General features: G+C 33.0%; 1 protein-coding gene across 1 annotated transcript; it reads left to right on the top strand.

Moving 5' to 3' along the window:
• The first annotated feature begins 281 nt into the window (after positions 1-281).
• Positions 282-10,719, top strand: Mer (ezrin/radixin/moesin family protein merlin). Its single transcript, XM_023159648.2, has 10 exons — positions 282-470; positions 561-690; positions 743-951; positions 2,383-2,610; positions 4,241-4,450; positions 7,005-7,241; positions 8,957-9,103; positions 9,158-9,364; positions 10,202-10,371; positions 10,426-10,719. Exons 1-10 carry the CDS (start codon positions 384-386, stop codon positions 10,634-10,636), a joined length of 1,836 nt encoding a protein of 611 aa, XP_023015416.1. The 5' UTR covers positions 282-383; the 3' UTR covers positions 10,637-10,719.
• Positions 10,720-14,739: the final 4,020 nt, after the last annotated feature.

The raw sequence follows: 14,739 nt of genomic DNA, 5'->3' as shown, positions 1-14,739 counted from the left end.
ATAATTTTTTCAAGAAAAATAAATAATAATTTAAGTATAACAAAGTTCAGGAACAAATTTATCTCAAATACATTTTGAATAATCCTTACTTTTTTGGTACTTTTTAGTTTTTCACTGAATATTTATATTGGTTCATCTGAGAACAAGGAATGTACAAATGAAAAATTTCCTCTTTTTTATTGCAAATTCATGTGAAGTCGAATATTTCCATTCCTATCATTTAACTTGTCGCAAAAAATTGCCTAAAATCGCAAATGATCTACTGTCAGTTTTCGGTCATTTGTCTCATCATTTATCAAAATGACATTTGATTTATATAAATTACTAAACAGGCAAATATATTCAATAAATATTAAGTCCATTGAGTGAATAATGGTAATAATATGCCACCATTCCGTCGAAAAAAATCTGGGAAAAGTTTCCCGGTGAAAGTGTGTACCTTGGATGCAGAGCTAGAATTCAATCTAGAGGTATGATTATTCATTTGTTTACCATAACTAATTTGTGAATTTGAGTGATATTGCTGGGTAAAAATGTATTTGTTATTATTTCCATTTCAGTGGCGTGCTACGGGAAGAGATCTTTTTGAATTAGTGTGTCGCACGATAGGTCTTCGAGAAACTTGGTACTTTGGGTTACAGTATGAGGATTCTAAAGGTTTCATTTCATGGCTCAAGTTGGACAAGAAAGGTTTCAAAAATTCGGATACTCCTTGAAAGATGATTCAGTAACTTTTTTTCAGTTCAAGACCAGAGTATACAAAAAAATCACCAGACAGCCTCCTTTATGTTTTTAGCCAAATTCTACCCTGAGGAGGTAGCAGAAGAATTGGTTCAAGAAGTAACACAACATTTGTTTTTCCTGCAGGTGAAACAGGCGATATTATCCATGGATGTATATTGTCCTCCTGAAGCTTCAGTATTATTAGCCAGTTATGCTGTTCAAGCTAAGGTTAGGTTATGAATGTGATATTATTTGTTATATGAATAATTGTATCTCACTTAATTTCTGTCTTCTGGAATCTAATGTTCGATCTACTTTCAGAGCTGATAGCTAGCTTGATTCAATATCTTGTGCATATTTGCCCCATACCCATACAGAACTTTTATTTCACCAAAATAACCTTCTATGTATACATCCTAGTTTTTGAGTTTCTAAAATAAATGATCCCTCCAGAACCTGTTGCCATCAATGATCAATATCACATCAAGTGGAAGTATTCAAAGAACTCTGCTCACAGGTTCTGTCAGCTGGTATAGATAGATAGATAGATAGATTTTATTTAGATAGATAGATTTTATAGATAGATTTTATATATTGATTGGAGTGTTCAGTGTGGGACTAGAAAAGGACAATACGATAAAAAATTTCCATAGAATTGAGTAATCCATTTAAAAATACTTTCTCAGGCAAAATCATCAGAAAACATCATCACAGAAAACAATGTGGTTCCTCTCATTGTTTTTTCAAATACCAATCGAAAGAAGAGTCTTTCTGAAACAACCACTTTATCCTATTGATATTATGAATTTCACAGAAATAATAAATTGATGGATGTAGTTGTTACTACGTGGTAGGAGATCATAATGAAAAGAGAAATGAAAATTTCTATGTTTTTTACCACTTTTATTTGTAACTAACGTTACTGTAGTTTCGTCCTATATGGACATTCTCAGACTTATACTTTATTGTATAAGTTTGAGAATGTCCATATACTTTATTGTATAAGTTTGAGAATGTCCATATAGGACAAAACTGCAGTAACGTTAGTTACAAACTTATACAATAAAGTATAAGTTTGAGAATGTCCATATAGGACGAAACTGCAGTAACGTTAGTTACAAATAAAAGTGGTAAAAAACATAGAAATTTTTATGTCTCTTTTCACAGAAATAACTTGTAAGAATTCGTATATCAAGCTACACAACATATCAAACATAAGAATCAAAGAATACTTTCAAATAGAACGTAGAGTTTAGGGTGAACACACTTATTTTCAACTTCTCATTAACAGTATTTTGGACAGTTTGGAAGTGAATTCAACTCAATTCTTGCATGCTTGTTGGATATTCGATACTGTTATAAAAATCAGTTCTGCTGTCACAATGACTATGGAATCTGACATTTAAATAACAAAAATCAGATTCAGTTCAAAAAAAACCTCTTGTTTTTTTCTCCAGTAAAATATAACAAAATGAAACTTCTGAAGAGAAAACAATGAAAAGTATTTAGGAAAAATGTTTGATCATTCAAGGTGCATAAGAGGTAAGTACTCAGTTAAGCAAGCAAGCAGTCATTGAAAGAGTTTCATTTTTACAAGTTTTAGTTTCCAAACGTAGGTTTAAACGATATGACTTCATGTAACACGTTTTATTTTTCCAGTTTGGCGATTTTGATGAAGACACTTACAAACCTGGCATGTTGGCCAGTGAGGATCTACTCCCACAGCGAGTAATAGATCAGTACCAAATGACTCTGGAAATGTGGGAAGAGAGAATCAGAGTTTGGTATGCAGATCACAGAGGCATGTCTCGTGATGAGGCTGAAATGGAATATTTGAAAATTGCTCAGGATCTCGATATGTATGGTGTCAATTATTTTCCTATACTGGTATGTTGAAAAAGGAATTATTTAGTTAAGTTAGATTCCAGAGCCTCCAGATCTGCAAGCTAATATTTTGAAAATGAAGTAGGTAGTTTAGAATGGGTTGAATGGGGTTGAAATTAGTATTTAGATTAACTTGCTGTCATTCAAATATGAACAGATATCTCTCAAAAGTCGAATTTGGTGCATGCTAAGGACTAACGTGCGATTCTTAGCACAGATCAGATTATATCCAGAGAACATCTTTCTTCCCAGAGCCCTAATCTAACGAATATTCCTAATCGCAGTGGTTTCATGAGTGGAACTTACTAACCGCTTTAGGGCACCTAGTTTATCTTTGATCTCATAGATGATGCCTACTGGTTTAGCCTAGTACAACTGATGAGATGTATGGCAGGATTATGAAATCGTCATTTGTGGATTTTGGTTACAATGAGTTCAGAACAAGAATTGAAATTCATTATTATTCAATTTCATACTATTCTGGGTCTTGTTGTAAAATAATGCTTGTTAAGCAGCTTGTTAAGTTAAGTAAGAAAGTGTTTAGGACATTCGTAGATATTTCTTTTAGATACCAAATGGAAGAAAAACTGCTTTCATATGCATATTAAATTATGTGGAACTCACTTTTCTTTCTCAGTTTGCACATCAAATATTCAGTGAATTGAAAAGAGTATTGACAACAAAATTCAGTTATAAGAATTGCTCTCAATTACTAATCGTATTATGGGTTTTGGTTGAACACACTTCTATTCAACTAGTTATCAGCAATAATTGAAAAGTTTGACTATTCAGTGAATCATAAAAATAATATAGGAAAAATTTAATCTCTATCACAATAATAATACAAACATTTTTCATTTGTATGACGTTAATTATTCATACTACTTCAAAATTTTATCTATATATGTTTGATCTCAACTATATAAATTTGATTTATGAAGAAAGTTTTTGTTTACTTTTCCATTAGTACAATTCACTCGATTACTGCTGATTCAATTTGAGGATGAATCTTTAACTCGGTATGATGAATAAATTAAAGAAAGAAAATTGATTTCTATATAATTCAGTTGACATTAGTGGAAGTAATCATGTGATGGATTTGTCCGTTACTTGATAAAAATCCATATCTTATTCAAGTAACACTGAGATTTTTTCTGAAACAATTTACAAAACCATAACACTTGCTTTACTATAGCTACCTCAGGTGGGTTCATACACGTGTCACGGTTTTGTAAATTGTCTACTGAAAATCTCAGAATAAAATGTTACTTGGGGAAGTAGTTGTTTCAGATATTCTTTGTTCCAGTTTGTATATAAAAGAAACATTCGTGAAACTTTTTCAAAGAGTTCTCATTTATATTCATCAATTTGTTCTTCCTTTTTTAATGTTTTCCATTTTTTTAAGGTCTATTGGAGAAATAGAAAACTAGAGTGATTTTTTCTAAACAATTGCATGTTGATATTCATGTATTCTGTGTAGGGATTTCGAATATTGCCATCATATTTACTCATTATTTGAATAGGCAGTTATAAACAAAAGTTTAGTTGTATGTACACAATAATACTTTTTCATAGGAAATAAATTTCACACCATCAAAATGAAAATAATTATGCATGTGTATGTTTTTTCCAGAATAAAAAAGAGACTGACTTATGGCTGGGTGTCGCAGCTTTGGGCCTGAATATCTATGAAAAAGAAAACAAGCTTCAACCAAAAACTACATTCACCTGGTCTGAAATCAGACATATTAGTTTTGATGATAAAAAGTTTATTATCAAACCTGTTGATAAGAATGCTCCAAATTTTGTGTTCTTTAGTCAGAAGGTTAGAATGAATAAACTGGTAAGTGAAAATTTTCTGTACTTTTGTTTTATTTAGCAAATTTTCAATTAACTTTCATTCTTGCATTCGAAGATATTGGTAATGTAATGTCCTTGCTATATATGCTTCTATTGTCATAGGAGGTATTTTATGTTTGCATAAATGTTATTGATGATATTGCACATTACTTGTGAGTTCACAAATAAGTGATACTTAGTAAAAAAAGTTAAAATCGTTTTATTGAACTTTTTGAATGAATCACAAACCTGAATTTTAACCTCTAGGTTAAGTTGAAAAACAGTTTAAGCTGAACTTCATCTTTCATCATTATTTTTGTTTTTGTATATTATTATATTGATGAATAAAGCCGATTATTATTATTATTAAATTACTTGATATTTTGTCTGCCAAATTCACTATTTGTACACCATTGAATATATTTATGTCATTTATGTCAATGACTTGGTCCATGTTAACATAAGTGGTAAATTCACATGTTTCGCTGACGACACCACTATCCTCTGGCATAGCAATACAGCCTCCAATTTACTTGATCAAATTATCGTCGACATAAGAATGGTTAAAGAGTGAAGAGGGCTCTTCATTGATGAAAATCTGAAATTTGATTTCCATGTCGACTACTTATGTAAAAGACTAGCAGCAGGATGTCATGCAGTGAGAGTTGTTGCAAGACAGTTGGACACTACTATCACAAGATCAGTTTATTTTGCACAAATTGAATACTATTTACGTTATGGAATTTGTTTCTGGGGAAATTGTACATAATTATTACACCTTTCCAAAAATACTGAATAAATAAATTAATGCAACATTTACACTTCTTTGCTGACATACGCTTATGAAGTTTTCATTATGTTTTAATATTATTCCTAAGCCATTTTGTTACAAGACTTATTTGAAATCCGCATATATAATAGAGTTGCACAATACAAGTGTTCAATCACTTAGGTGCCAAACTCAGTAATGTAATCAGAAATTAGTATAGCTAACCAAATCCTCGATTAACTTGCTGAACTATAAAATGTATAGTATATTTCCTAGTAAAAATGTATGGTATATATATATATATGTATATATATATATATATACATATATGTATATGTGTGTGTGTATATATATATCATATCATATTTATCATATTTATTGTATTATCATTTTCAATTGTATATTGATTTTGAGAATCCTATTGTTACAGTGCTTTTGTATAATATGATTATATTAAATTTAAATTTAAATTTCGTTTCAATATGGTATTCTCTCTACAAAAAAGAGCCATCAGATATTTATGCAAGGCTAGCTACAGGGATTCATGCCGCCCATTATTTGTGAAGCGAAAAATTCTGACCTTAGTATGTCTTTTTATTTTGGAAACAGTGTGTCTTATTCACAAAAAATATAAAAATCAATTTAGGAACACCGCAACTTATAGTACACGTCAGTCTTACTCCGTTTCCCTTCCCACACCTTCTCTAGCCCTTACACAAAATTCTATTATTTTCAATAGCAAGAAGTTATTTAACCACCTTCCCATTAATTTAAGGCGAATATATAATGGAAAGAAATTCAGAAAGAAAGTGAAAGAATACCTTCTTGGGAGGCCCTATTATAGTGTGGAAGAATTCTACCAAGGCTCTATCGAATAATTGACATGTAGCTTTGTGTAAACAAGTTATTGAAACCAACACAAAATGGCTATCAATGTTCATTATGTAGAATTATATATTTACGTTTACTTAATATTCATAAATTCATGTACTTATATTTGTAGCTGTTCAGCTGGACTTATTGTTCTGTCCATATACTCTGCTCCGGTGTTTAAGCATTATTTTATAGTTTATATTTGTTAATTGTCCCTTATACATGTTTTACTTTACTAGACTTTGCCAATAAGATGTTTATATCTTGGGTAATAAAGCATATTTTGATTTGATTTGATTTGATTTGAACGCTTTTGTATTTCACTGTCATATTTCACTGGGATAGATTAGATCCAAAATGAGTTTCCACTACAACCCGCAAAGGTTTTTTGTGGCTCACACCTGTTCAAATCCTACCAAATAAATCCGGCTTCTTGACAAAGAGGGTAAGCTTTATGGGGAATGATTTTTCAGGTCATATGGCAACAGTGAAACTCTCCCAAATCCTGATAACTTGATTTGGCCCGCAGCATGTCTTACACAAAGTAAATGCTTTGCTGTTTCATCAGTTTCCAAACAGACATGACGTGAACTGTGTTTCGATAGTCCAAATCTCTTGATTTGGAAGTTACCTGTAAACCTGTGTTTATTGTATTAGAATAATCTTGTAACCGTTTATTATAAAGATTCTACCTAAGAACATTTTCTTTCGAACATATCAGATTTTTCAAGGGGGTGATTTTACTCATTCTAGAGTTTTTATGAAAAAATCTCAGATGTATATCCGAGATAGGCCAGAAAGTTCTAAATCATTGAGTCATGAATTGGAGGTTTGGTTCAATACTAGATAAATTATCCTGTAATCATTACAATTTGTTGATCTACCAATCATGAAACTGAAGTATTTATTTTATCAGATTTTGGACCTGTGCATGGGTAATCATGATTTATTTATGCGAAGACGGAAACCTGATTCGATGGAGTTGCAACAAATGAAAGCAGCTGCGAAGGAAGAGAAACAGCGGAGGCAAGTTCAGAGAAACCGTCTGGCTAGGGAAAAACAATTGAGAGAAGAAGCAGAAAGAGAAAGGGCAAACATGGAGCAGAGGTTGTTGCAATATCAGGAGGAAATTCGTTTAGCTAACGAAGCTCTGGTATGTTTTAAAGAATGAAAAGTTAAGAATTCGGCACGGGTTCCTGGATATTCACTTATATAATAACTGGTTATACAAAAAATGAAAATTCAGGTATTAACAAATGACGTGAATATCTGCAGCGGAAATTCTTGTAGATTCTTGCCATTCGTCCAGCAGCAGGATTTTAATGAAATAAATCAGTGTAGTACCAGACATCACTGTCTTGTTTATATCTGTCTGTGACCATTCAACGAGTTCCTGCTGCTGGACTATTGAGAAGCAATTCAAGAATTTTCTCTATGGGGAAATTTGCACAAATTTCTGTCGGATATAATCAAAAGTCCGGTGTAGTATTTTCCAGAAAAATAGTTGTTTTTCGAAAGGGATTTGCCAGATCCTACTATCTAGGGACGTTGAGAGAGGAAAAAGTTTTGAATATAAGTGTATAATGAATATTTATTTTGTTATTGCTCTCCTTAAGTTTTTGTTAGTGAAGCAATACTCAACAAGTGAATTAATGGGTAAATTTTTCAAAAAAAAAGTTGACAGAACATTTTTAAAAGGTTCCAAAACATGATGTGGCAAAATAAGGTGATGACAGTTTCAAGGACTTGACATTTTTTAACAAGATTCATTGAGATTCACGTTGGTACCATGCGATGTTAGTCCGTTAGTAGTTTCTTTTAACCATAGTTCATTTCATATATATTTTCAGTCAATTATATAACATTTCATCATTTTATCCTTTTTTTTTCTCATTATATTTTTGAGATTTAAAACAGCATGGGGTATGGGCTGTTTTGGTTAGGTTTTTCAATTTGATTTGTCAATATTACATATTTAAATTTCTTTCTTACATGTTGAAATTTATACTAGTGTACATAGTTGAAAATTTTGATAAAATCTCCGAACCAACTCCGGTAAATTTTGTTATAGTAGGAATTATTTTTTTAATTATAGAAATATGACTTATAGGTACTGGATAAAACACTGATCAAGGAAACCCAGAAAAAGTCAGAAAATTTAATTCAGTCAAAGTGCTGGGATACATGTTTAAATTTGTTTTAAATATGTTTTTCCGGCAGAGAAGCTGTTGCACCCCTACGAACGACATCGCTCAGAAGTCGAAACTTGTACGAGCTAAGGAATAACGAGGTCTTATCTTTTAACGTGTGATTCGTAACACGGGTTGTATGATAGTAAGTGGAAATCAATCGTTCAGCCTGCTGCCTGAACCACCGACCAACATGGCGGTCAATTGAGTGAGTGAACAAGGCAGCCACGAGGAACTGACCTGCTACCGACCGACCTATCCTGCATAAACAATTAACAACAAACTTAGCTTGGTAGTTGTCAAAGTACACACTTTCCTTCATAGAGTGTGTTGCACCAGGACACTTAATTGTTGTGGAAGCATAATTTTGATTATGTAGTGCCTGAATACCTGGATTTTTTGAAAAGGTTTTTCAACTCAACAGGGTTGACTTGAAAAATAGATTTATCGGATTCTTCGCCATTTTGCCACAAGGCCTTCCTGAATTATTGTAAATACAAATATGATATACTGTATCTCTTGTGACAAATAAAGTTGATTATCATTATTATTATTAACTGTATTTTTTTGAAGTTCGGTTAACAAATTGCATACTATGTATCTATAGAAAGTAAATATATAGAAATTATTCTGTATTTCAATCGATTCATAATCCAAACTAAAAATATTTTCATTTCAGAGGCGATCAGAAGAAAGCGCTGATCTGCTCGCGGAAAAAAGCAGGGTAGCTGAGGAGGAAGCAAGACTCTTGAGTCAAAAAGCCTCAGAGGCGGAACAAGAAATAACTAGGTTAAGACTTACTGCCATGCGAAAAGATGAGGAAAAGGTGTGACAATGCAAGACTCAAAATACTCCTATTAAAAAATGCATTTCATTTCAGGTTTCTTTGGAGCGAAAAACCAGAGAAGCAGAAATGTTGACTGCAAGACTAGTTGAAGAATCTGAAAAAAGGGCGGCGGAAGCTAATAAACTGAAGGACGAACTGTTGAAAGCCCGTGCTGCGGAGAAGCAGGCCAAAGAAAAACTTTTAGATTTCTTAAGTCGTACTACTTCGTACAATAGTTCGGCTACTGCATCACCAATATCAGTAAGTTATAATTTTATGTATATTATTTTGTAGTTACTATACTATCAAAACGTGTCTGAAGACTATCTAGGAGAGATACATTCGTATATGAAAATAAATATTTCAAAATGAAATCTCGAAATAGTGTCACGGTTTTGTAAATTGTGTACTGAAAATCTCAGAATAAAATGTTACTTGAGGAAGTAGTTGTTTCAGATATTCTTTGTTCCAGTTTGTATATAAAAGAAACATTCGTGAATGATATAGAAACTTTTTCAAAGAGTTCTCATTTATATTCATCAATTTGTTCTTCCTTTTTTAATGTTTTCCATTTTTTCAAGGTCTATTAGAGAAATAGAAAACTAGAGTGATTTTTTCTAAACAATTGCATGTTGATATTCATGTATTCTGTGTAGGGATTTCGAATATTGCCATCATTCATATTTACTCATTATTTGAATAGGCAGTTATAAACAAAAGGCCAAAGAAAAACTTTTAGATTTCTTAAGTCGTACTACTTCTTACAATAGTTCGGCTATTGCATCACCAATAACAGTAAGTTATAATTTTATGTATATTATTTTGTAGTTACTATACTATCAAAACGTGTCTGAAGACTGTATCTAGGAGAGATACATTCGTATACGAAAATAAATATTTCGAAATAAAATCTCGAAATAGTGGTAGAAGACAATAATATCTAAATTATGGTGTTTAAGTCTATGTCATATTGTTCTTCAATGATATTATGAAACACAATTTTCTTGATCTCTGTGATCTGTAAATAACAGTTTAGTTAAATGTTATAATTAGAATTTGTTCCTTGAACTACATTATTGACTGTCATGTTTGTTTCAGTCTGTTACTGCTTTATATCCAGCACCATTAAGCCCAGTATATGTTCCTGACTTATCGATAATGGACAGTGAAGCATCCAATTCCCCAGATTTGAATCTCAACATTACTTCTTATGACTTCATAGCCAATGCGGATGCCGATCAGCTCTCTCTAGAAATAGAAAAAGAACGGTAAGAACAGAAGAACAAGTATTTGCAAATATTTATATATTTTGTTTGTTCCAGAATTGAATACATAGAAAAATCAAAACATCTTCAAAACCAACTTCGTGAGTTACGAACTGAAATCGCAGTGTTGAAAGTTGGTGAAAAACAAACAGATTATGATCAGTTACATGAAGAACAAGTGAAATTAGGTGAAAACAAATACTCTACGTTAAAAAAAAGCAAGTCTGGTTCAACAAAAAGCAGAGTTGCATTTTTTGAAGAGTTATAGCATAGGATATATATTTTTAAATATATTATTTTTATTTATATGACAATAGTTATTCGTTGATAAGAATAAATATTTTTGAAAAATATTTTCGTTTTCCTAAAAATAATTTAAAAGTACGAGTCAACATGACCGTTAAATGGAATATTATTACAATATATACTCCACGTAATGATTAATGTTCAAAGTTGGCTTTGGCGCAGACTCTTCAACACATCAAATCAAAGTTTGTGCACTTTTTACTTTGTGGTTGTCCACAATTTTGTATACGGAGATGAAAGAGGTGATTTACACGTTGCATTCAAAATGCTGTATAATTTCAATTAATACATCGTCGCTGTGAAATCAGACCGGCATATCTGTAAAAATTGAGTTTTTGAGTTGTTGGTGTCAAAAAAATTTCATTTTTTCCCGTTTATTTTAAAGTCGAACCGGTTTATTGTATAGTTGAATGAAAATCCGTCAGATGACGTTGTGCCCGTATGCATTTACGTGGAAATAGCCAGTGTGTTGTTTATCAGAAGACAAATCTATTAGGTAATACTCCAGTCGCTTCAAAAATTCAAGGAGGAAAGACTTTCATCATGTAAGTAAAACTGAATTATCTAACAATAGTAAATTTTTTTATCATCCCCCATATGACTTATTGGTAGATAATCCGGTTAACAGATTGAAAAATATTTAAAGTTATTGAAAATTAAATTATTGTCATCAACTTCAGAGTTATATCAATAACCTTCTACATTGGTGCAATTCCAATGGAATGGATGTGAACCTCAATAAATGCTTCTTTATAAATTACAATAGAAATCATACTTCCATAGACTTTTTATACTCTATCAATTCATTAGACCTAGAACGGGTATCTCAAATAAAAGACTTGGGGGTTTTATTGGATGATAAACTATCGTTTTCTCAACACATTATAATGATTTTTGGGAAAGAAAGTTTTTGGCTTTCTGCTACTCCATTTCGATACAAAAAATGATGAGGAAATCTTCCAAAGAAAGAAAGGAAGTAATCAATTTGAAAATAAGTAACTCTATACATGGATGTGTAGATCATGCAAAGAAGTAACTTTCAGACACAAACTGAAAGAAAGTCCTCCTGAAACAGCTACTTTCATATAAACATTGAATTACACGAAAAAAAAAAATTCTTTCGAAACAAATACCTACTTCTATATGAACACTGAATTATACAGAAGATACTTCTCTTTACTCAGTTTGTATTTCAAACATTCGTTGTGGAATAAAATCAGATATCATTCACATGAGATCTACTTTAAATGAATGGTAACAAATTGCACTTACATGGAACACTGTCATCCTCACTGGTATACATCGATGTTTCGCCGGAATTTTGAAGTATTCAAAATTGTTCATTTTCGCGCGCTAACGCTTGTCGACACACTCCAGCCGGTAATGTAGCCGCATGTCTTCGTTCCGTACAGTTGTTTTTATGTCTGCATTGACGAAAAGTTTTCGATGGTGTTAAAACATTTATAATTCGTTTTGGACACTAGTACCGCTAGTTAGTGTTTAAAGTGCTTCGAGGTGAGTATTCAAGTGAATATTGCTTGCGATGGTAGTGATTTGATGTGAAGAAGTATATTTCATGGAACTAACCTCCAAATTATCATTGTGAATTGAGCAAATGAGTGTTTACAATCACCCCTTTGAAATATGCACAAGGGGTAAATGTGAACGCCAATTTGGGGTAAATGTAAACAACACTTTACCACTACAAAAGCGCATTTATTTAATTCCAGACAAACAGAAGGATGCCTAGAAAATATATGAAGAAGAAGACGACGGAGAGATACTCTAAAGACGATCTCCTGAGGGCAGTCAGTGACGTGAAAAATAAAAATTCAACTTATCGTCAGGCCTCACAAGAATATAATATTCCCGTAGCAGTTATATTCCATAGAATAAAGGACCGAAATGTACCTGAAACCAAAATGGGAGCAGGACGGTCTACTGCCTTAAGTACCGAAGTAGAGGAGCAAATAGTGGAATGTTTGAAAGCTCGAGCACGGATGGGTTATCCATGTAACAAAGAAGAGTTACGAGACCTCATTGCAACATTTGTCCAACAAAGACATTTGAAAACACCTTTCAAGGATGGCCGGCCTGGCTTAGACTGGTATTATAGCTTCATGAATAGAAATAAAACTTTGTCATTCAAAAAGCCTGAGCATCTTCAAAAAGCAAGAAAGGATCAGAGAAAGCCAGAAGTAATCTATAATTTCTATAGAAAATTAAAAGAGGTGGTTATTAAAGAAAGAATTGATGATGCTGCATTTGTTTTCAATGCTGATGAAAGCGGTTTTGGAAATGATCCCTCCAGGATGAAGGCCATTGGGGAACGAGGAAAGACCTTGTCAAGAGTTTCTGGTGGGTCTGGAAGGGAGTCAACAAGTGTCTTAGCTTGTGTAGCGTCTGATGGTTCATTTTTGCCGCCCTTTATCGTTTTCAAAGGCGGTGCAGTGCAAACTAGATGGACCTCACCCAAGGCCTATCCAGGAACTGTTTATTCTGTGTCCACCAATGGATGGATGGAAGAAGCCCAGTTCTTCAACTGGTTTGAAACTGTATTTGTCAAATGGGTGAAAAATTTGAGAGATGTCAAAAATCTACCAGACCAGAATGCGTTACTTTTGTACGATGGACACAAAAGTCACATAAGTTTGAGAATCATTGAATGTGCACTCGAAAATAAAATCATACTATTCAAGTTTCCAAGCCATTTGGCAGACAGGCTTCAGCCGTTAGATAAATGTGTTTTCGGTCCGGTGAAAACCTGCTGGGAGAAAAAACTCATTGCCCATGGAAAGAAACACATGGGGCTTGGAGCAGGGCGATTGAAGAAAAATGAATTCACCGAACTTCTGGGGGAAGTCTGGAAAGAGTCTTTCACTGAAAAAATATTATTAGCGGATTTGTTACCACTGGAATATTTCCAGTCAACGCTGAAAAGTTTCCAGAGGATGAATTCAATCCTACTGATCTGATGAGATTCAAAGAACAGCAGCGAAAAGCTGATAAACAAAATGGTCAAATTCTACAGTGTGAAATCACTGATGTCGAACCAGAATCGAATGACAGTGAAGAAATTCCAGAAGAAGCGGAAGTGAAACAACTTCAATCAATTCCGTTTACACCTGCTGATTCAAATACTAATCGTATTACTGTAGCTTCAGATATCATTGGTATGTTTTCATCAGCAATCGTTAAAACTTTGAACGTTGACTCTAGCAAAACTTCTGCTGAGCCGAAGAAGGTCATTCCAAGATTGAAACAGGACAAGTATGGAGAGGTATTAACGACTGAAGAAGTTTTAGAGCGATTGAAAGAAGCAGAACGCAGGAAAGAAGAAAAAGCCACACGAAAATGTAGACCCCGCATGAAAAAGAATACCAATGAAAAGCTCAAGAGAAAGCGCAAGGAAGATAGTGAAAGCGAGGAAGAGAACGAAGTGATTCCTTATGATGAAGACTCTGAAGGAGACCTCAATGAAGATGAAGGGGCAGAAGAAGTTGTAGCTAAAACCTATCCAGAGGTAGAATATAGACTGCCTTAGTGGCACTTGATTCAGCCTGGAATTTACTTATTAGTTAAATTCCTCGAAGGATCCAGGAGTAGCATATCCTATAAATATGTCTGTCGTGTGCGTGATGTAGATGAAGAAACTGAAGACATTGAAATTGTTGGATTCAGATGCAATGACAGAATTGGAGCTGAATATATTGAGAAAGAAACTGATATCTCTTCAATTGAATTTGAAATGATCGAAGCCTTGTTACCTGATCCAGAAATTTCAATTAAAGAAAGGAAAACAATTCATATATTTCCTGGATCAGTGAGTGTTTTTGAAAAATAACATTTGTTTTGACTCAATTTTGTCATTAAAATGATTTTGTAAGCATCAAACTCGTTTATACTAAACTGACCTTCATTATTTTGGTAAACTGTACGTTATACCGGGGTTCAGATGTAGGTACCAAATATCATAGGGGTAATTGTGAACAGGCAAGTAAAGTATATCATGTGAAGTCAAAATGCTTATTCTCATTGCTGTTCATATTTCCCCCTACTAGATTC

Source organism: Leptinotarsa decemlineata, unplaced genomic scaffold (assembly GCF_025532065.1).
Source record: "Leptinotarsa decemlineata unplaced genomic scaffold, Ldec_3_MD MMD2_tig00026354_RagTag_RagTag, whole genome shotgun sequence".
In the NCBI taxonomy this organism is placed as follows: Eukaryota; Metazoa; Arthropoda; class Insecta; order Coleoptera; family Chrysomelidae; genus Leptinotarsa; species Leptinotarsa decemlineata.
Note: the sequence above shows the minus strand (reverse complement) of the source record. Positions and strands in the feature narration are given on the sequence as shown.

Bases quoted from the DNA above. Each gene is read 5' to 3' on its own strand.
- Mer (XM_023159648.2), top strand. From the start codon at position 384: ATGCCACCATTCCGTCGAAAAAAATCTGGGAAAAGTTTCCCGGTGAAA. The intron at 691-742 runs GTTTCAAAAATT...ACTTTTTTTCAG, and splicing joins GCTCAAGTTGGACAAGAAAG to TTCAAGACCAGAGTATACAA. The intron at 2,611-4,240 runs GTATGTTGAAAA...TGTTTTTTCCAG, and splicing joins TCAATTATTTTCCTATACTG to AATAAAAAAGAGACTGACTT.